Source organism: Neophocaena asiaeorientalis, unplaced genomic scaffold (assembly GCF_003031525.2).
Source record: "Neophocaena asiaeorientalis asiaeorientalis breed wild unplaced genomic scaffold, Neophocaena_asiaeorientalis_V1.1 scaffold479, whole genome shotgun sequence".
Classification (NCBI taxonomy): Eukaryota; Metazoa; Chordata; class Mammalia; order Artiodactyla; family Phocoenidae; genus Neophocaena; species Neophocaena asiaeorientalis.
In genome coordinates this window covers 3577936-3596306 of record NW_020173774.1, presented here as the reverse complement: position 1 = coordinate 3596306, position 18371 = coordinate 3577936, and the positions used below count along the sequence as shown (strand labels likewise).

Below are 18371 nucleotides of genomic sequence, written 5' to 3'. Positions count from 1 at the left end.
ATTCTGGTCACTGAGGCCTGTGAGGAGGGTCTACAACTTCAGGGACCCCTGAACTCACCGGCCCCCCAACTTACCTGTCTGCTTTCCTCCATCCCAGGCAAGTTCACGAAGATGAGCTGTAATGAGAGGTAGGTTTGCGAGGGGCGGGCAAGGGGGTGGCCGGGGATGGCTGTGGATAATAAGGAAGAGGTGGGGACGAGCTGGGAAGGACGTCAGGGTCTTTCATCCATCAGCTGGGCGTCTGTCACCCTCGTATGTTTTTAAACGATGGCCAAGTGCCTGGCGTGGCACGTGTAGCCAAGGGAGGCTGCCGAGACATGCCAGGGAGAGGTAAGATGAATAAGGAGCGAAATGAGAGTCCCGACCTCTGCCCCCTCACAGCCCCAATCCTGTCTTTGTCTTTGCAGAGCCAGTCGTGTCCATCATTGCACCGGGGCTGCTTGGGAAGCCCTCCCTGAGCTATATAGATCTTTGTACCCAGGACTGCCAGGCCCTCGGGCTGAAGGAAGCCCTGGGTTCCGCGTGACCCCTGGGTGGGCATCGCCTCCTCCCACCCCGTGCTGATAATAAAGCCGGCCTCAGAGACGGCTCCTTCCCTGGCCTGCCTCCCTCCCTCCTTCTCTCCTGTAACTGCCACCATCCGCTCCTCTAGGTCGGAGTCCATACAGCCCAGTCCCTTGTTTTTCAATTATTTGCTCAGGTGCCCATGCCTACTTAAGCAAGAAGTTCAGTACCATCCCCTCTAGGACTTTCCTAGCGATGCCAAGGACCCCAGAGACAGAGGGCTCAGCCTGCCTTCCAAATGCCAGGCAAAGAGAAAGCCGGGAAGGCGAAGGTCACAGGTTCAAAGCCGCTGGGTCTGTTGGAGCTGCCTGACCATCGGCCAAGGCCCTGGGTGGGGCTGTTGAAGCTCTCCAGTGGGAGAAGCTGCAGCCATGCCCTGGGCTGCCAGCGTTGTAGCTGTTTGTGGCCATATTATGTGCTCTGCCATTTCCCCAGGTGCACCAACGTGCCAGGGTGGGTGGGTCTAGGGGTCCGGGTGGGGGCCTCAGCACACGCTCTCTTCCTATCCCCTTCCTGACCCTGGTGCTAAGCTCCGGCCACCCCTTTTCCACTCGTGGGGCCAGGGGGCCTCAGCTGGACCTAACCTCATCCACCTATTTGGGTGCTGACTTGGGGCCAGAAAGTGGATGGTGAGGGTGGGCCCCTTGTTAACCGTTTACTCCAGCCCCCTGTCCGCTCTGGCAGGCACTCACCCAGGACAGCTTCAACCCAGGATGGTGTCAGGCCGGCCCTGCCGCCGGCACCTGACTTCCTGTTGCCTGGGGTCCCCTGGCAGCCCAGCACGCTGCTCCCCTCGGGCAGTTTCTGTGCCCTGGAAGGAGCCCCTCTTCCCTCTCTCTCCCTTCCCTGCAGAGGCCTCTGCGAGAGGCTGGACAGGATGGTGGGATCATGGCACCACCTAGTGTCCAGTTTACTCATCTGGGTCCTTGAGCAGCCAGGGAAGGAGGCGGGACTGGCCTGGGAACCCAAGACAGCAGCAAGTTAGCAGAGTTTAAAGCGAACAGGGAGGGCGTGTTTGGGGACCAGAGGCAGGGTAGGCAGCATTCTGCTTGAGAATTGAGCTCTTTGTCATAATCGGCTCCTGCCTGGACCACCAGCCCTCGCAGACTCGCAGAATGCTTGAGCACCAAAGGCCCCTAAAGAGTAAAATAAACAACCCTCAATTTTCAGCAAGGGAAACTGAGGTCCCGAGAAAGGCAGTGACTTGTCCAGGTGACCCTGCCAGCCTGTGTCGGAGCCAGAGCTACAACCCAGGTCTCTGGCCCCCCAACTTCAGAGTCCTTCTCACTGACCCCGTGGGTTGGGAGGAGAAGCTCCAGGGAGACACAGAGGGGAAAGCCTGATTCTTACAACTCAGAGCCAAGGTCTTTGTGACACCCTGCTCCGAATGTGGGCTCACCCGTGACAAATAAATCCTGAGAGGCCAAACCCTTAAATAGAATTCAGTATTTCCATACACAAGACACTGGAGCCATCCAGGACAGTGAGAGAAATGAACGGGAATGGGGCAGGTCCAGCCAGCGGGGCTTTTGGGAGGAGGGGTCTCCTGAAGCTTCTTGGATGTAGCAGCAAGGTGAATGAGAAGAGGGGTATTCCAGGCCTGCGGCCTGCCTGAGGAGAAGTAAGCGTCTTGGAGAGGAGTCACATTTCTACAAGGTTCCATACACAGGCCCTGAGCTGCCAACGCAGAGGGCAATTCCAGCTGCTTTGGAGGGAAATGGTCCTGAGTGAGTCATTTCCGCCTCTGCCCCTGCTGCAAGCGCCTCTGCCCCTGCTGCAAGCCCTCTGTCCTTGTGAACCGTGAGGCTCCACCGGGTTCCAGACTGTCACCCTGCAGAACCTGGGGTGCTGTTCAAAGCACTAGCTACCCAGCATCCCCTCCAGAACTATCAAATATTAACCTTGGGGTGGGCCCATGCCAGGTGATGCTTAACCAGCTCCCAGGAGAGCAGCCAGTGTGGAAACCACAGATCCAGGTGACATTCAGAGCCCTCATCAACACTTTCCCTTCCCACTCCATTAAGGTCACGTTGACTGGGAGCTACTGAACTTTCACTTTACTTTGGGATTTTCCACAATTCATACACAGATTAAGTCACAAATAACAACCAAGCCTGGGAAGTGATTGAATGAATTAACTTTTAATCACACAACAGCAACAAAAGCAGCCTTAGTCTGAGGGGGTGCAATTCCCTTTATCACCACCAGATGGAGCATGTGTCTTACTCCAAATCCCTTTCAAACAGGCTTTCAACTCAGTCTAAGGGCCGGTGGAACCTTTGCTGAGAGGAGGGGACTCCCGGTCTGCCAGGGGCTCTGGTTTCCCAGGAAAGCCCTGAGCTCTTCTCATTCCGTCTGCACACCCCTCAGGTGTATCACCTGCCCTTGCTCTGGGATAATTCTTGGCTGTGTGATCTCGAGCCCTCCTCGCTCCTCCTGGAAGGGAGAGCCCCTCTGTGATCTGCACATCTTCCTCACCTTAGGGTGATTATGAGACCTTCGCCCACATAGTTTGAGTTAATCAACGTCATGAGCAGGACCCAGAGAGAGGTGGGTAAGGAGAGGGCGGCCCCAAGACCCCCCAGCCGCCGCCCGCAGCAACGCCACTGGTCCTATCTCACCCAAGGGAGTGGGCGCGCTGAGCTGAAGAGGGGCCCAGGGCAGGGGTGGCTGCTGAGACTTCCCCCAGGCCCTCCTCCCACTCATCCCTGCTGCAGAGATTAATGGCCTCCCTGTTGATCCGCGGCCCCAGGCAGCTGAGGTCTGAACTGCAATTCAGCAGGGCCTCCGGGCGGCAGTGACACGCTCCTTGCCAGGCGTTCATTCTTCATCGTCCTCCTGACAAACATTCGGCCAGGGGAGATCACAGGCCAATGCTGTGGCCGCCCAGCCTTGTCCTGTCGTCGCAGTGAGTCTCTGGCTGCGAAGATGGATCGGGCCTGGGCCTTGGAGGCCGGGACCACAGCAGTCCCACTGCAGGGCCTTGGGAGGGCAGCGCGGAGCCCAGGGCTGGGCTGGGAGAGCCAGCGTGGCGCCCGAGTGAGCCAGCCTTAGAAGAAACGCTCCCCTTGGCCTCGGTGTCCCCCTCCCACACTGGGGACACTCAATGTCGTCTGTAGTTGAGTGACTGAGGGCTTGGGAAGAAATCCTGTTTAGAACTTGGGACCTTGGTGCCCGTGACCTCAGCTTGACACTGGGGGTTGGGGGGACCTAAGGAGGTGGCCGCAGAAACCAGGGTGAGGGGTTTTCCCGGGTATGGAAGGGCCTCCTACCTGAAAGGCACTTGAACCCACTGCATGCAGGGGTGGTGGCTCCCCAGGCTCTGACTCAGCAGCTTATCTGGGGGGCTTATCAGGCTGCCTGCCCTGAACCTGTGTGATCCCCCAAGCCCCCTCCCCAGGCCCTGGGGCTGTCTGGCTGCTGTTGGTCTCCAGAGCTCTTAAACTCGGTTCCCTTTCCAAGAAATTCTCTGTTGCTTCCCTGAAGGCCTTCCTTGGTGTCACCAAGAGGAATTCCCCAGGTGAGGTGGTGGGGCGGGCGTAGAAGACGGGCAGCTCCAGGCGGGGGGCAGCAGCTCGAGGCCCCGGAACCTCGCCTGCAGCTCAGTGCCATCCGTGCTGCGGACGGTAGGGAACTGGCCTCACTGCCAGCTTTGCCTTCAGCTCACTGTGTGACCGTGAGATGGCCCTCGGCTGCCTCTGGACTTGGCTTTGGGAAAAGCAAACACAGGACAAAAATTCCAGGTGTTGGCTTCAAAGTCAAGGAGTTCTGGGAAGGGATAAGTGGGGACCTGTAGCTGGTCCCCTTGTTACCTCCTGCCCCCAGAAGAACAGCACTCAGGGAGGCTGGGTGTGCGCGCGCACGCACGCGCACACACACAGACAAATATACACTCGCTCCCTCCTAGTAGTTAAAACAGAGGCGCCCAGCAAGTAATGAAGGCAGACAAAAAGACACACTTGACAAAGCAAAGGAGATGAGGCTGGCCTGGCCCAGAGCCAGGAGCGTGTTGAATTCTCTCGTGGTCTTTGTTTCCTGAAAGGCCTATCAATCAGTAACACAGCTGTGCCAACCCAGCCTGCACGGGAGCTGAGTGCCCACCACCCCTGCCGAAGTAAGTAATATTTCAGGTCTCGTGTCCGTGGACCATCTGCTCCTGACGCAGTGACTCACATCATCCCGGAGTGGCCTCAGCCCTCAGACGCCCTCCTCCCAGGGGACCTGCTGGGGGCCCCATAACTCCTGGCATTCTGACCGTCCCTTTATGTCGGTCTGCATGGCCTACAAGCCGCATGAGGGCGGGGGTGGCGTCTGATGGTTTACCCAGCAATCCCCAGCGCCTCGCCCATCCAAGCATGTGCTCAAAAAATGTTTGTTGTTGACTGAGCACATGACTGGCTGGCCAGAGGAATGAATGAGTGATTACCCACAGCTGGACCTACCACTGCCCTGCTTCTCAGGGGGCAGGGAGAGCTGCTGGGCGTTGCAGTCTGGGCAGGTAGCTGGGTAGTGTGTCTGCCGGGTGGTGCTCATGGAGCTTAGATGGGGAGGGGGCTACCAGGGGCCTGTCCCAGTGACAGCCGGCATTTTGTCCCTGGCATCACAGTTAAGATCAGAGGCTTTGGAATCAGCCGGCCCAGACGTGAGCCCTGGCTTGGCCAGCTGTGGACTATGGGACTGTGGGCAAGTCCCCCCTGAGCCTCAGTTTCCCGAAATGGAGAAACAGTGTCTGACTCGTGGAGTTCCTGCTCCTGACCAGTCCTCGGTGACCAGTGGCTGCTGTAATTACTTTCTCGAATGTTCTCCCAGTGCTGACACTGGATGCTGCTGTCTTTCCCTGGACCCCTGCAGGCATCCCAGCCCTTGACCATAATGTTTTACTGTCCAGTGCATTCTTCTCAGGACACTGTTCACGGCCAGGAGGCAGGGGCTCCTGAGTCCACCCTCAGCCCCAGACCCTCCTCAGCACCCTTTGGGCCACAGTGGGGACTTGGCCTGGCCCATCCTGGGAGGCCCCGCCCCCTGGGCCCTCTGCCAGCTTGGCTATGGGCTCCCCCCGCTCCCTTGAGACCAGTGGAGGGTGCTCTATGGCTGCTGTGCTGGGACCAGGAAGGGTCTGTGGAAAAACTTTCTGTGTGTGTGTTGGGTGTGCGAGAGATTGTGTGTGAGTGTCCATGTACATGTATGTGCATTTGTGCGTGTGTGCATTGGAACGGGGGAAGAGCCGGACAGACAAGGTGGTAGGGAACTGACTGCATGGAGGATGCAAGAGGCTGGGCCCAGCGTCTGGAGGCCAGGGAAATGGGCAGCTCCACTCTGCGGGCCCCTCTCTGGACCTCGGCCCCCTCAGCTGAGAATGGGCGCTGGGTCAGAAGTCATTGTCTGTTGCTCCCAGTGATTCTTAGAGGACACACAGACACAAGGACAAAGCTGGGGCAGGGAGTGAGCCCAGATCCCAGCTTCACTGTGACACATGGCCTGGGGTGAGGGGCAGCGTGTGTGGTGGAGAATCTGAGCCTGCGGCACCCCCATCCCGTCCCGTGATGCTAGGGGAGGCAGATAACCAGATTCCCTGCGCAGAGACCTGGGAATGGAGGCATCTGCAGGGGACCGGAGACTACAGGGTGCAGGCAGTGGGATGTCCCCTCTGGAGGGCAGAGCCAGGGCCCAGGCAGACGGAGGGGGGCTCCTGGGCTTTTAAACTGCCCTCTCCAGGGAGTTTTGGAAGACTCATTCTCTTCTAGATCTGATGTTTTTCCTCCCCTCAAACCACGCAGTGAAACAAGCAAAAGCAGGAATAGTGCAGTGGAAGAGGCATTGGAGGTGGGGCAACACAGGCTTGGGTTAGGAGCTTGGCTCTGCCACTGACTAGCTGGGCAGCAGGGGGCAAGTCCCTTAGCGTCTCTGAACCTCAATTTCCTCATCTGTAAAATGGGGATCACAATGCCCATTAAAGAGACTGAATGAGATCATGTGTGTAAAGGAGATCTGTAAGCCGTAAAGCGCTACAGAAATGCAATGTGGATGTTTTAAAGTTTTACGTTCTTTTTTTTTAAATTGAAGTATAGTTGATTTACCATGTTGTGTTAGTTTCAGGTGTATGACAAGGTGATTCAGTTATACATATATGTATATCTATTCTTTTTCAGATTCTTTTCCATTATAGGTTATTACAAGATATTGAATATAGTTCCCTGTCCTATACAGTAGGTCCTTGTTGTTTAATTATTTTATATATAGTAATGCATATCTGTTAGTCCCAAACTCCTAATTTATCCCTCCCGCTTTGGTAGCCATAAGTTTGTTTTCTATGTCTATGAGTCTGTTTCCGTTTTGTAAATAAGCTCATTTGTATCTCTTTTTTAGATTCCACATACAAATGATATCATATGATGTTTGTCTTTCTCTGTCTGACTTGCTTCACATATTATGATAACCTCTAGGTCCGTCCATGTTCCTGCAAATGGCATTATTTCATTCTTTTTTATGGCTGAGTAATATTCCATTGTATATATGTACCACATCTTCTTTATCCATTCATCTGTCGGTGGACATTAAGTTGCTTCCTTGTCTTGGCTATTGTAAATAGTGCTGCTATGAACATTGGGGTACATGTATCTTTTTGAATTAGAGTTTTCATCTTTTCTGGATATATGCCCAGGAATGGGATTGCTGGATCATATGCAATTCTAGTTTTAATTTTTAAAGGAATTTCCATAGTGGCTGCACCAATCTACATTCCCACCAACAGTGTAGAAGAGTTTGCAAAGTGGGATGAAGCAATGTCAACCAAGGTTTTTATTGGGTTGGGTGTTTGATTGCATGCTTTTCAGTATACTTCAGCAAAATATATGTTGAATATTTAAATATCAAGTATGTGCTGGTCACTGTGTTAGGTATTTTGACAAGCTTGAGTGGAAATTGTTTATGAAACTACAGAACATAAACCCATAGAAGATCTTCTAGTCTGGTGTTTCCCAAATGCCCGTCCGACGACCCATGCTGAGCTGCTTACCTTCAAATTACCTGGGATATGTAGAATACAGATCCCTGCTTCTGGATCTGGAATCTCTCTTTCTCTCTGTCTCCCTGTCCCCATTGTGAGTGAGCGTGTGTGCGTGTGCGCGCGTATGTGCATTTGATTAGTTGAATTTGGGAACCATTGATCTAGTTCAGTCCTTTGCTGAACAGTGGAATCTGAGCCCCAGAGAGCAGAGATGCTCTCAGAGGACAGCATATCACAGGCCAGGGGCTTCGGGAGCACCCGTACCTTTTACACTTTTTCCAGCCAGTCCCAGGTCCCCTCAAAGGCTTGGCTTCTGAGGACGTGCCTCAGCAGGGTGCTAGAACATGGAAGCAGAAGACTTGAGCTGGAGTCCGAGCTCTGCATTTAGTGGCTGCTTAACCTTTAGCAAGTCACTTGCTTCTTGCAGCCTCGATTTCCTCATCTGTAAAATGGAGGCATTGATGCCTGTCTTGCTGTGGGGTCTTCCTGTGAGCATGCTTTGAAGGCTGCACAGTTCCACTTTTTAACTCCGGGTAGAGACAGACCTTTCTTTCTTTCTTTTGTGGCTGTGTCAGGTCTTAGTTGCGGTGTGCGGGATCTTTCGTTGCGGTGCACAGGCTTCTCTCTAGTTGTGGCATGCGGGTTTTTTCCTCTCCAGTTGTGGCGCGCGAGGTCCAGAGTGCGTGTGCTCTGTAGTTTGCGCCACGCGGGCTCTAGGTGAGGCGCGTGGGCTCAGTAGTTGTGGCACGCGGGCTTAGTTGACCTGCGGCATGCAGGGTTTAATTCCCCGACCAGGGATTGAACCCGCATCCCCTGCGTTGGAAGGCGGGTTCTTTACTACTGGACCACCAGGGAAGTCCCCAGACCTGACTTTTCTAAGGAGAAATCCCACAGGCTGAACTTTCTTCCACTTCCCCCAGGTGCAAATATGCAAAGATAATCCTCTCAATGAAGCAGCTGCCGCCCCGCTTCACCCCGCCCCTCCCCAAGGTTACTAGGTGTCGCTAGTCTTTGGGCGACACCTACTGGCCAGGTCTGGTACTGCAACCTCTGGTAGCCCAACCACAGTGGGGAAAACTTGTCTCCTTGGGCATTCACAGCCACCGTATGAGGTAGGTGTTATGTTCCCATTTTACAGATGAGAAAAGTGAGTTCATGGGAGGCACAGTGAACCTCTGACTCCAAGTGCTTTATTCAGCTCCATCTCCTCCCTACCTCTTGCTCTTAGACTGAGCAGAGTGGGGAGCCGTTCTCTCCTAGGCAGAAGAGAGCATGCTAAATCACCCTGAGTTAGGAACTGGGATTAGGGGGTGTGGCCAGAGTTGGGGGGGCCAGGTCCAGGCTGGTCCGAACTGTTGTCCTTGTGGTAGCAACCCCACCAGGCAGAAGACTTGGTGTTCCCCAGCTCCAGACAAGCTAGACTGATGGCAGGGGCTTCAGCTGCAGTAAGACTCTCTGAGGAGGCTCAGGGAGGCTGGCCAGACTGCCATGAGCTCGGCTGTTTTGGGCAGTGAAGCCCAGCACATGTGTGTTGGGAGTTGAGGGCGGTGTGCCTGGTCTAAGCTACTTCTCAGTCAGGATGGCATAAAGTGTAGTGATTGACAGTAAGAATTCAGCCTTATCTTTTAGAGATGCACACTAAAAGATCTACGAATGGATTTATATAATGCATGAGATTTGCTTACAGAAATCCTTGGTGATGGGAAGAGAGGGTGGTCGGGGAATACAGATAAGACAAGATTGCCACGAGTCAACAATTGCTGGCCCTAGAGGATGGGTGCATGGCAGTTCGTTATACTCTTCTCTCTACTTGTGATATGTTTGAAAATTTTCCGTATTAAAACCTTTCTGAAAATCTGACAGCAGAGATACTACCAACCACCACCGACAGCAGTAAAGAGAAAGAAATCTCTGCGGTCAGACCACCCAGCCCTGCTCAAGGCTTGGGCATTTGACGCTTACTAGATGTGTTAATGTCCCCGTGTCTCAGTTTCGCTATCTGTAAAATGGGGGTGATAATAATTATGCCAGCCTTATAGGTTGTTTGGAGGGTTAACTGAGATTATGCATCTAAAGTACTTAGCATAGTGCTGGACCACAGCAGGGTTCAATGATAAAAATCATTATTAGGAGTCCGTGGCTCTGGTTATAATTTGCCAAAAGAAAAAGCTACTTTGGCTGGTTCAGACAAACAATTGGCCATTTCGATCAGCTCCAAGGTTCTGACCATGAGTCTTGGAAGACACAGCCCTGAACCATCTCGTGCCAGGTGCGTGGGTATCTCAGATGGGCAGACACACACCACAGAGCCAGGTTCATGAAACCCCCCACAGGGAGGCCCCTCTCCCATCACCTGGTACATCCCTTTCCATCCAGCTTTGACTCTTCAGGCTCTTCCCATCACCCAGGCCCACTCACATCCTACCTTGGTTTTTCCTAACCACTCCTTTCTCTGAGCTTAAGCAGCTGTCTTCACAGACTAATTGAATCTCAGCCCTAGGTGGGATCTTAAAAGTCTTTTAACCCAATCCTGTGGCTACTGCGGATGGAGTGGTGGGCAGGGCTACCCAGTCGATGGGCCGGAGACAGAGGACAACACGACCTGGGCCATGAATGTCACGGTAGACGGAGTGCAGGCCTGGGATTCGGGAACCATGCATCCAGGTGCTGCCACTGACCTTCAGGCTGTGTGGCCTGGATGTTCTTCAGCTGCACGGCCACCGTTTCCTCCTCTGTGACACAGGGTGCTCCCAGTAGATGGCCGCCAGCCCCCTTCCCACTCTGACCTTTAGGCTCAGCATACAGACCTCCGCATGCTGTCCTCTATACGTCTCCTTCCCCGCTGAGCACAAGCTTTCCAGGGCAGGGACCTGCCTTAGAGTTTCCAGGGATGCTGGGAGCTCCTTGCATAGGGGCCGGGCACAAACTTGCTGAAAGTGTAAATAAACCGACAACATGTGCTTCCTCTGAGTTGAGGGTGGGCAGCGGCCAGTGAAAGGACAGAGGTTTCAGACCAGGAAAAGTGGGAAACCTTCCCAAATACCTCCCACTGTATCCATAACACCCAATAGTGTTTTAAAGGTTCTGGGATGTCCTTACAGTAAAAGAAACCTATTTACCTCTGGTTATTCCAGTGTTTTCCAAACCTATTTGACCAGAACTCACTTTTTGCATATCACCTATTTCCTTCTCATGAAACTCTGGGGAAATGCAGTGTAAGATCTTTTTGCCTTTTCAGCTGGGTTTAAGTACGATCGCGTGTGGTAGAGATGCTACGCTTTCATGCCACGTGGTCTGAAATTGGGCCTCCCTTCGTGCCTGCATTCTCAGCTGAGTCTGCCCCCCTCACTGGGGCTGAGCTAGGACTTCAGGGGTCGTTGAGAGTCTTAGCCGGTGTGTGTAAGTGATACCATTTGACCCAGGCAGCATTTCCTCTCCCAGCGGTCAACAAGCAATGTGTCTAGTCGTGCATCCCACCCTGACCCTGTCCCCAAGAATCCACCTCAGGGTCACAGGTCAGCAGCAGTTCATGGGAAAGAGGCCCAGCTTTATTTGCGCGTCGGCCCCCAAAAGCCAATCAAATATTGAGCCACAGAGAAAGTCGAATACCTATCAAGAGGGTGACAGTTCCTGTTCTCAGAGCTGTTCAGATCTCATCTGGAGTGTTGGGGCCATTCTGCTTTTAAGAGAGACGTTGTTAAAGTTAAATATGTGCAAAAGGGGAAACCAGGAGAGGGAAGGGTCTGGAAATTATGTTGGAAAAGGAGAGGTTGACAGAACTGCGATATTTAGCCTGGCAAAAGGAAGGCTTGTAGGAGGGCGGCGCTATGGTGGCTGTTCTAAGATATTTGAAAAGCCGTCATCTGGCGGGTCCCGTGAACTCCAGCGGGCTGAGGCAGATTGGGCTTCGTAAAGATCACGGAGAGTCAAATTAGGATGAACTTCTGTGTGGGTAGGGAGCCCCTCGTCCCTGGCAGCATTTAACCAGGGACTGTTAGCACCTATCTGGTGGGGTGGAGAGAGCTGGGGGGTGTGAGATGGGGCCGGTCAGATGGGCCCTAAGGCACCAGCCGGCCTCCTCACTGAGTCTATGGCTGTTGGGCTGGTACCCCCCCCTCCACCGTTCCCACACAGTGTCCCCCATTCCCTTGGCAATCCCAAACAGCATTCCACCCGCCACTGTGGCACTCTGGCTCTGTGGCTTTGCCCCCCGCAGGTGGACATTCTCTGCTCAGCGTGGCTGGAGGGGCTTCCTGGTGTCTTCTACAACCCCTGGGCTTTTAGGAGCATCTCAGTCCTTCATGCTGGTACCTCCGTCCCAGTGATGGGAGGGGCGTTGTCCCACAGACAGGGTGTAGAGGTGGACTCTAAGCCGTCTTCCACCCCTGAGATCCTCTGGTTTGTGGACTGAAGTGACCAGATTTCCTAGGAAGAGGGCTTTGAGCATCCAAATCAGGGCCGATTCCATGGGCCGGACCTTGACCTCCCCTTCACTATGGAGGACAAGCTCTTCAGGGGGCTGTGGCATTTTTAAGCGTCCTCTGTGTGTGCAGTACTATACAAGCACATAAATTACACATTGTGTGACACTCTGAGGCAAGGGACTGTGGGAAGAGCCCTGGACCAGAATCCAGAAAACCTGGTTCTTGGCCCAGCTCAGCGTCCATGGTCTGATCCAGGACAAGTCCCTGGGATGGACTCAGGTTTTGTAGGACCTGAAGCTTAGACCATTCGAAGGGACCTCCTTAAGGAAAACAATCCACAACTATAAACACAAAATGAGGTACAAACGTGAATATTTAGGATGCTAAAAAGAAATTGCCACAAATTACAAATTCTGAAAAAACTGACAAATACCACAGATATCACACAATCTGGACAAATAACAATATTTGTGGGAACTCACTGCCTGACACACCTCTATAATGCCTTAAAAAAAATTTTTTTTAACATTTCTTCTGCTCACAATTTTACACACCAGCTCCTGGCTCCATACATTTCCAACCTGGTTTCTCTTCCAAGACACACATCTCTAGTGCAGGCACCTCAGGCCATAATCATGCTGTGATACAACTTGGGCCCTGCAACTTCGTGTCACAAAGCCAAGTGAATTGGCCCGATGGGTGGTCGCATTCCTGCAGCCATTCCCTACCTGGGATGGCTACACAGTAGTGCTAACCATTCTGTACGCATAAGTATATCTCACCGATCCCAAATCGAATGGATCCACCACTCACTCATTTGGGGGATCCTGAGTCAGATCCAAATGTACACCAGACCCCAAATGCACATCAGAGCAGAAAAGAAGAGAAGCCATAATTGATTGCAGATCAACTGTGGTATTCTACCAAATTACCAATACCATCTGACTATGTGAACTTATTACTGGGGCCCTACAGGACCCTGGAGCATAAGTTGTCTTAGTTTCATGGTAGATCTGCCTCTGGGCACATCACAAACCTCTTAGAGTTTCAGTTTCTTCATCTGTACAATGAACAAAGCACTTCTGGCCTGATCTTTCTGTTTTGGACGAGGATCTGAAATGAAAGAAAATGTGAAGCCTTTGGATCCCAAAAGTCCTGAGGAAGATGACGGTGATGCCGGCTGAGCAGGCATCTGCTGAGACTCCAGCTTTAGGGTCAGCGTTCCTGCAGCTCCGGGACTCACCCTTCCAGGCCAGAAACTCTCATATGAGAAGGGCAAAGCTTAAGGCTTTAATCCCAGTTAAAGCACATGCCTCTGGAAGGCATGACCTGTGCAGTTGTAATCGGGTATTTGCAACCCTGTAAGAATGAGCTTGTCTAGTCATTAAATCGGCACTGAGTGCCCCCTCGTGTGAGCAGGTATCAGGCTAGGCTCCGCAGGTACAAACCGAAAGGGCTTGGAACCTAGTGTTTGGAAGAGGAGACAAGTCAGATGTGCGCGTAAGCAGCCACAATGCAGGATGAAGGGATGAGCGTCACGGGCCAAGAAGATGTCTGCGGCAGGTAGAGACCAGAGGAGGGCTGGTCCATGCTGGCCCGGGAAAGCTGGGGGTGCCTGACCAGGCCTTGCTGCACAAGGAGGCTTACGCAGGTAGAGAAGGGGCACTGGGTACTCGAGAAAGGAGTGAAAAACATAGCATCCAGGCTTTCCAGGAGAGAAGAGGCTTCAATACAATGTGGTGAACACATTTGTGAGCGCCTCGCGGGTCAGAAGAACTGCAGGATAACCCGGGAAGCCAACAAAGTGAGCTCCCACTTATGGAATTTTCCTGTTTTTCTTTCTCTCTTAGTTTAGATTCCGCCCACCTCCCCCGCCGCCACCCCTGAGAGAGACCTGGCAATGAGCTTCAGCTGCACAGAATTCCGGCTTCATGGAACCTCTCTGGGTTGGCTTCTCAGCCAGTTTCAGAGTTGGGAGCAGAGAGGGGACTGCGGAAGAGAGGCCATGATTATTGAGGGGGCTTCTGCAGCCCCTGACCAACCCTCCTGAGACAGTGGCTTGAACAAGGGCCATGGAACCCCAGAGACGCCATCTGTCGGGGAGGAGCCTCAGGGATTGGGGCCCTTTGTTCCTTGAGCTTAGGACCATGATACTAGAATCCAAAATGTTGAGAGGGTAAGTGGCAAAATGTACCTAGACATCCTCGGAGCTAAGCATACAGAATTTTGGTTTAAGGAATGCCCGGGTAATTTAATGACACGTGCTACCTTTTTATATAGGCACCATAGCCTATTAATTGCAATGATTCACCTCATCTCAAGAAGACGGAAGTATTTTAGATAGACGTGCATGCATTTGGAGCAAAAACTGTTTATTTTGTGTGTTTTTTGTTTGCTTCTGAGTATCAGTGCGTGAAAATACGTATTTCTGCCTCTTTGCCTGCATTAGAGAATGTGCATAGGTGAGGAAACTGAGGCCCAGAAAGATAAAGTGACTTGTCCAAGATCCCACAGCTGGCTAAGGTGGCAAAAATGAGACGAGAACCGAGGATTTCTGAATCGTAGTCCAGGACTGTTCATATAACATTAAAATCAATTACAAATTGGAAAAAAGATGGGGAAACCCTTATTTGTTTTTTTCTCCTCCCATCAATGAATTAGTACTAAAAACGTCAATCCCAAATTCGCTATATAACCCCAAATGTCAAGTTTTTACCATTGACCCCGTTCAGTATGGATTCCTTTTATGAAAACCATATTTATGCTGAAGTTGTTACAGCATTTCAGAGCAATAAGAAGCCTTTGCTAAAATAATTATGTGCCTTTGTTTTTGAAGAAAATTATCCAAAATATGTAAGCTGTTGTTTGAGTTAAACGATGAAAACATCTGTTGTTTCTCATGATGGCTCTAGTCCTAATGTAACATGGCAAAATAATACCCCCCAAATATCCATGATTAACCTGAATTGGAAAGGGTTCACCTTCCAGTGTCTTCATATAGCCGCTTCACCTGGCATTGGTAACACACACACACGCCAGCTACATCATCACCCAGCATTCTGATGTAACAAATTATTGAAATTAATTAATCACTTTTTAAATGAGCAGTGTGTCCCTGCTGGAAATGAATCCCACAAATTTGAGGCTTTAAACAAATGTATTAGGGCATATGCAAAGGTGTCAATGCAGGATTTTTGGATTGTATTCAAACTGCATCTGAGCACAGGTGTGCCTGTCATTAAGTATTTATGTTTACCTGTACACATGGATGTTTGCCTGGGCAACTGTGTTTGTTCTCACATTGGTGTGCATATATTTGTGTGTGGGTGTGAGGGCTTCCATCCAAGTTGGGACTTTGAAGGAATTGTCCCTTTTATCAGAATAAAAAATTAGCCCCTCCAAAATGTCAGCCGTGGGAGGAGAGCATCAGGGTTTGGAGTGGGCGTGGGTGAAACAAGCATCCCACTCTCTTCCCTGGAGTTCCCTTGCTGTGATTGTTGCTGGCTCTGCCATAGCTCCCCAAGTACAACTCCGGTTAAGAGGGGACTTCGGAACACATCTGAGCCAGACTGTCACTTGCAAAGTTATTTTCCTAAATACTAAGCAGGAACAAAACCTAGGAAGTGGAAAATACAAAAAGCATGTGGACTGTCTGTTTTCAGGTCCTTTCCTCGCTGACAGTCACTCTATACCCTTCCAGCCTCAAGCACACCTTTTTCCCGTGTTTCTTGGGCCTCTTCCTGGATTCCCAACTCCTGAATTCTGGCCTTGTTGCCATAGGGACTGCAGGATGTCATCCCAACATCCCCTCCCATTGAGCTATTCCCTCCGCCACCCCGTGTAGTTCAAGGTCCTCTGAGCAAAAGCCAATAACATTAGTGATATATACATTTACTGTGCTTACTGCGTGCTAGCCATGGGGCTTGTCTTATTTAATCCTCACAACAGGTCTCCGAGGCAGGTGCTGTGGCTGTCCCCACTTTACAGGCGAGGGAACGGGGGTCGGCACACATTAATTCCCCAAGACTGCACAGCTAGTAAACGGCAGAGTTGGGCTGAGATCTAATCTCTGGCTCTGAAGTCGTGCTCTTAACCGTGACATTATATACAGAGAGAGCCTCCTTGTGCTAGAGAGAGTCCCGAGTCTGCCCGCCTCACCTGCCCACCCCTGCTCCCCACATCCACTTGGCCTCTTCAGGAGACAGTGAATGACCTCACCCTTCGGGTAACACCTGACTCTCTACACAGCGTTGTGCTCCCTGAAAGGCCCTCAGGTGTAACCAGCATAAAAGGGACACTTAGGATAGAGGAGGTACTTCAGGTAAATGGAGAGCGGAGGGTCCCCCTCTCTCCTTCCAGCATGTGGGGCTCGAGCAGCTGTGCTGACACCCCCAGGCGCATTCAGGGCCCGTCTCCTCCCAACAGACAGCAGCCCCTTTCATCCTGACTTAGCAGCTTATTTTAGGCATGGCCTGACCAGGTGCCCTGGGTCAATAGGCTTAGTTTAAAATAACTGGATTCCTCTCAGCAACCATCTCCTTTAGAAGGGGAGGAACAGGACGGAAGAATGAGCCCAGTAGGCTGGCGGTGGTGAGGGAAGCGATCAGCCAGAAGACTGGAGACGGCTGGGCTCTGTCGCTGCCTGCCTGACCCCAGGCAGGTCCATCGTCTCCCCGCTCAGGGCCTCATCTTCCTCATCTGTAAAGCGGAGGGCTGGGCTGGGTCATCTCAAACACCTGTTGCAGTCTGCCCCATGTCTCTGTTCTGAGCCTGTGTTCACAGAGGGCAGAACACCTAGTGAAAAAGCATCCACTTCGGAGTGGTGACTTCACATCACGCAGCTGGGCCACGAGGGCAGGCAGCACCGTGCAGAGCAAGCGGTGCTGCCCTGGAGTCTGGAGACCTGGGTTCCGGTCTTGCTTGTGATACAAACTGGGCGACCTTGAACACGCAAAGCCTCGCTTGTCTCACCTGTGTTAATGGGGAGTGATAAAGCTTCAAAGGATATTGTGAGGATTACACGGAGCAATTGCAGGTGAGAGCCCTTTAAACTCTGAAAGTACTATACAAAAAAAGTAAATGCACCTGGCAGTTCCTCAAAAAGTTAAAAATAGAATTACCATATGATCCAGCAATTACCACTCCCCAGAGTTGAAAGCAGGGTCTCGAAGAGATACTTGTACACCCATGTTCATGGCAGCATTATTCACGATCACCAAAAGGTGGAAGCAACCCAAGTGTCCGCTGACAAATGAATAAACAAAATGTGGTCGATACATACAATGGGTATTACTCAGCTATGAAAAGGAATACAATTCTGACATGTGACAACATGGATGAACGTTGAAGACATTATGCTAAGTGAAAGAGGCCAGACACAAAAGGACAAATATAGTATGATTCCACTTAAGTGAAGTACCCCAAAGAGGCAAATTCAGAGAGACAGAAAAGTAAATTAGTGGTTACCAGGAGCTGGGGAATAGGGAGTTATTGTTTAATGGGTACAGAGTTTCTGTTTGGATGATGAAAAGTTCTGGAAATGGATAGTGGTGATGGTTGCACAGCACTGAGAATGTTGTACTAAATGCCACTGAAGAGTGCACTTAAATACAGTTAAAATGGTCCATTTTATATCATGTATATTTTAACATATTTTAAAGAGTAAACGCCTCGGGCCCCCGTGCCTAACCTGCTGCCCGGCACACAGCAGGTGCTCAACATTCATTTTGTAGCTGAGACGATACCTCACTCCAGCCCTATCCAATGCTATGACGACTTTATGCAGATTGGCATAAGGGATAAACCAACTTCCGCTTAGTGACAAAGCTGTGGGGTAGGGGGGGACAGGTGAGGATGAAGGAGGAAGGTACACGAGATACAGCTGACACTAAACTATTTATTGACAATAATGTCTGAGTAATCACAATGTGCCCAGTGTGAGGAGAATCCCCGCAGAGTGGTGGGGTGGCGGGCTTCAGCGGGGCTTCCCACGAGGCAGGCTTGCACAGGCAACTGGGGCTTGGAAGGGCAGGCAGCTTTCAGCTTGGAGGTGGGGAGTAACCCGGGTCGGCACCAAACGGTTTCAGTCTCGCTTTTACTCCGAGCATCCATGCTCCCCCATCCCAGGGGGTAAACTGAGTCGGAAAGAGGCAGGCTGCCTTGGCCCCAGGTGACTGGGCCAGGAGACACGGGGCGCCCTTGGCCCGAGCAGGGCGGTCTCTTGGCACATGTATGACACACGCCTGTGTGCGACCGCAGGCTCGGAGCCGGTGGGTAGCGGGGACCCCTTGCCTCTCAGACGGCGAACACTTGTCCGGGCCGTACGGTCCGGGCCCCCGCCGCCCCTGTGCCTGGGCTTGTGGGGCTGGGGGCCGTGT

At 51.9% G+C, this 18371-nt stretch overlaps 1 protein-coding gene across 2 annotated transcripts in view; it reads left to right on the top strand.

Annotated features, from left to right (window-relative positions):
- The window catches only part of FXYD2 (FXYD domain containing ion transport regulator 2), a 5872-nt gene extending 5273 nt beyond the window's left edge, over positions 1-599 (top strand). For both annotated transcript variants that reach the window (XM_024751751.1, XM_024751750.1), the window contains exons 6-7: positions 98-128; positions 408-599. In XM_024751751.1, the coding sequence (XP_024607519.1) occupies positions 98-122 (25 nt within the window). In that variant the 3' untranslated portion in view covers positions 123-128; positions 408-599. The remainder of the gene's footprint in view (positions 1-97; positions 129-407) is intronic.
- The last annotated feature ends 17772 nt before the right edge of the window (positions 600-18371 follow it).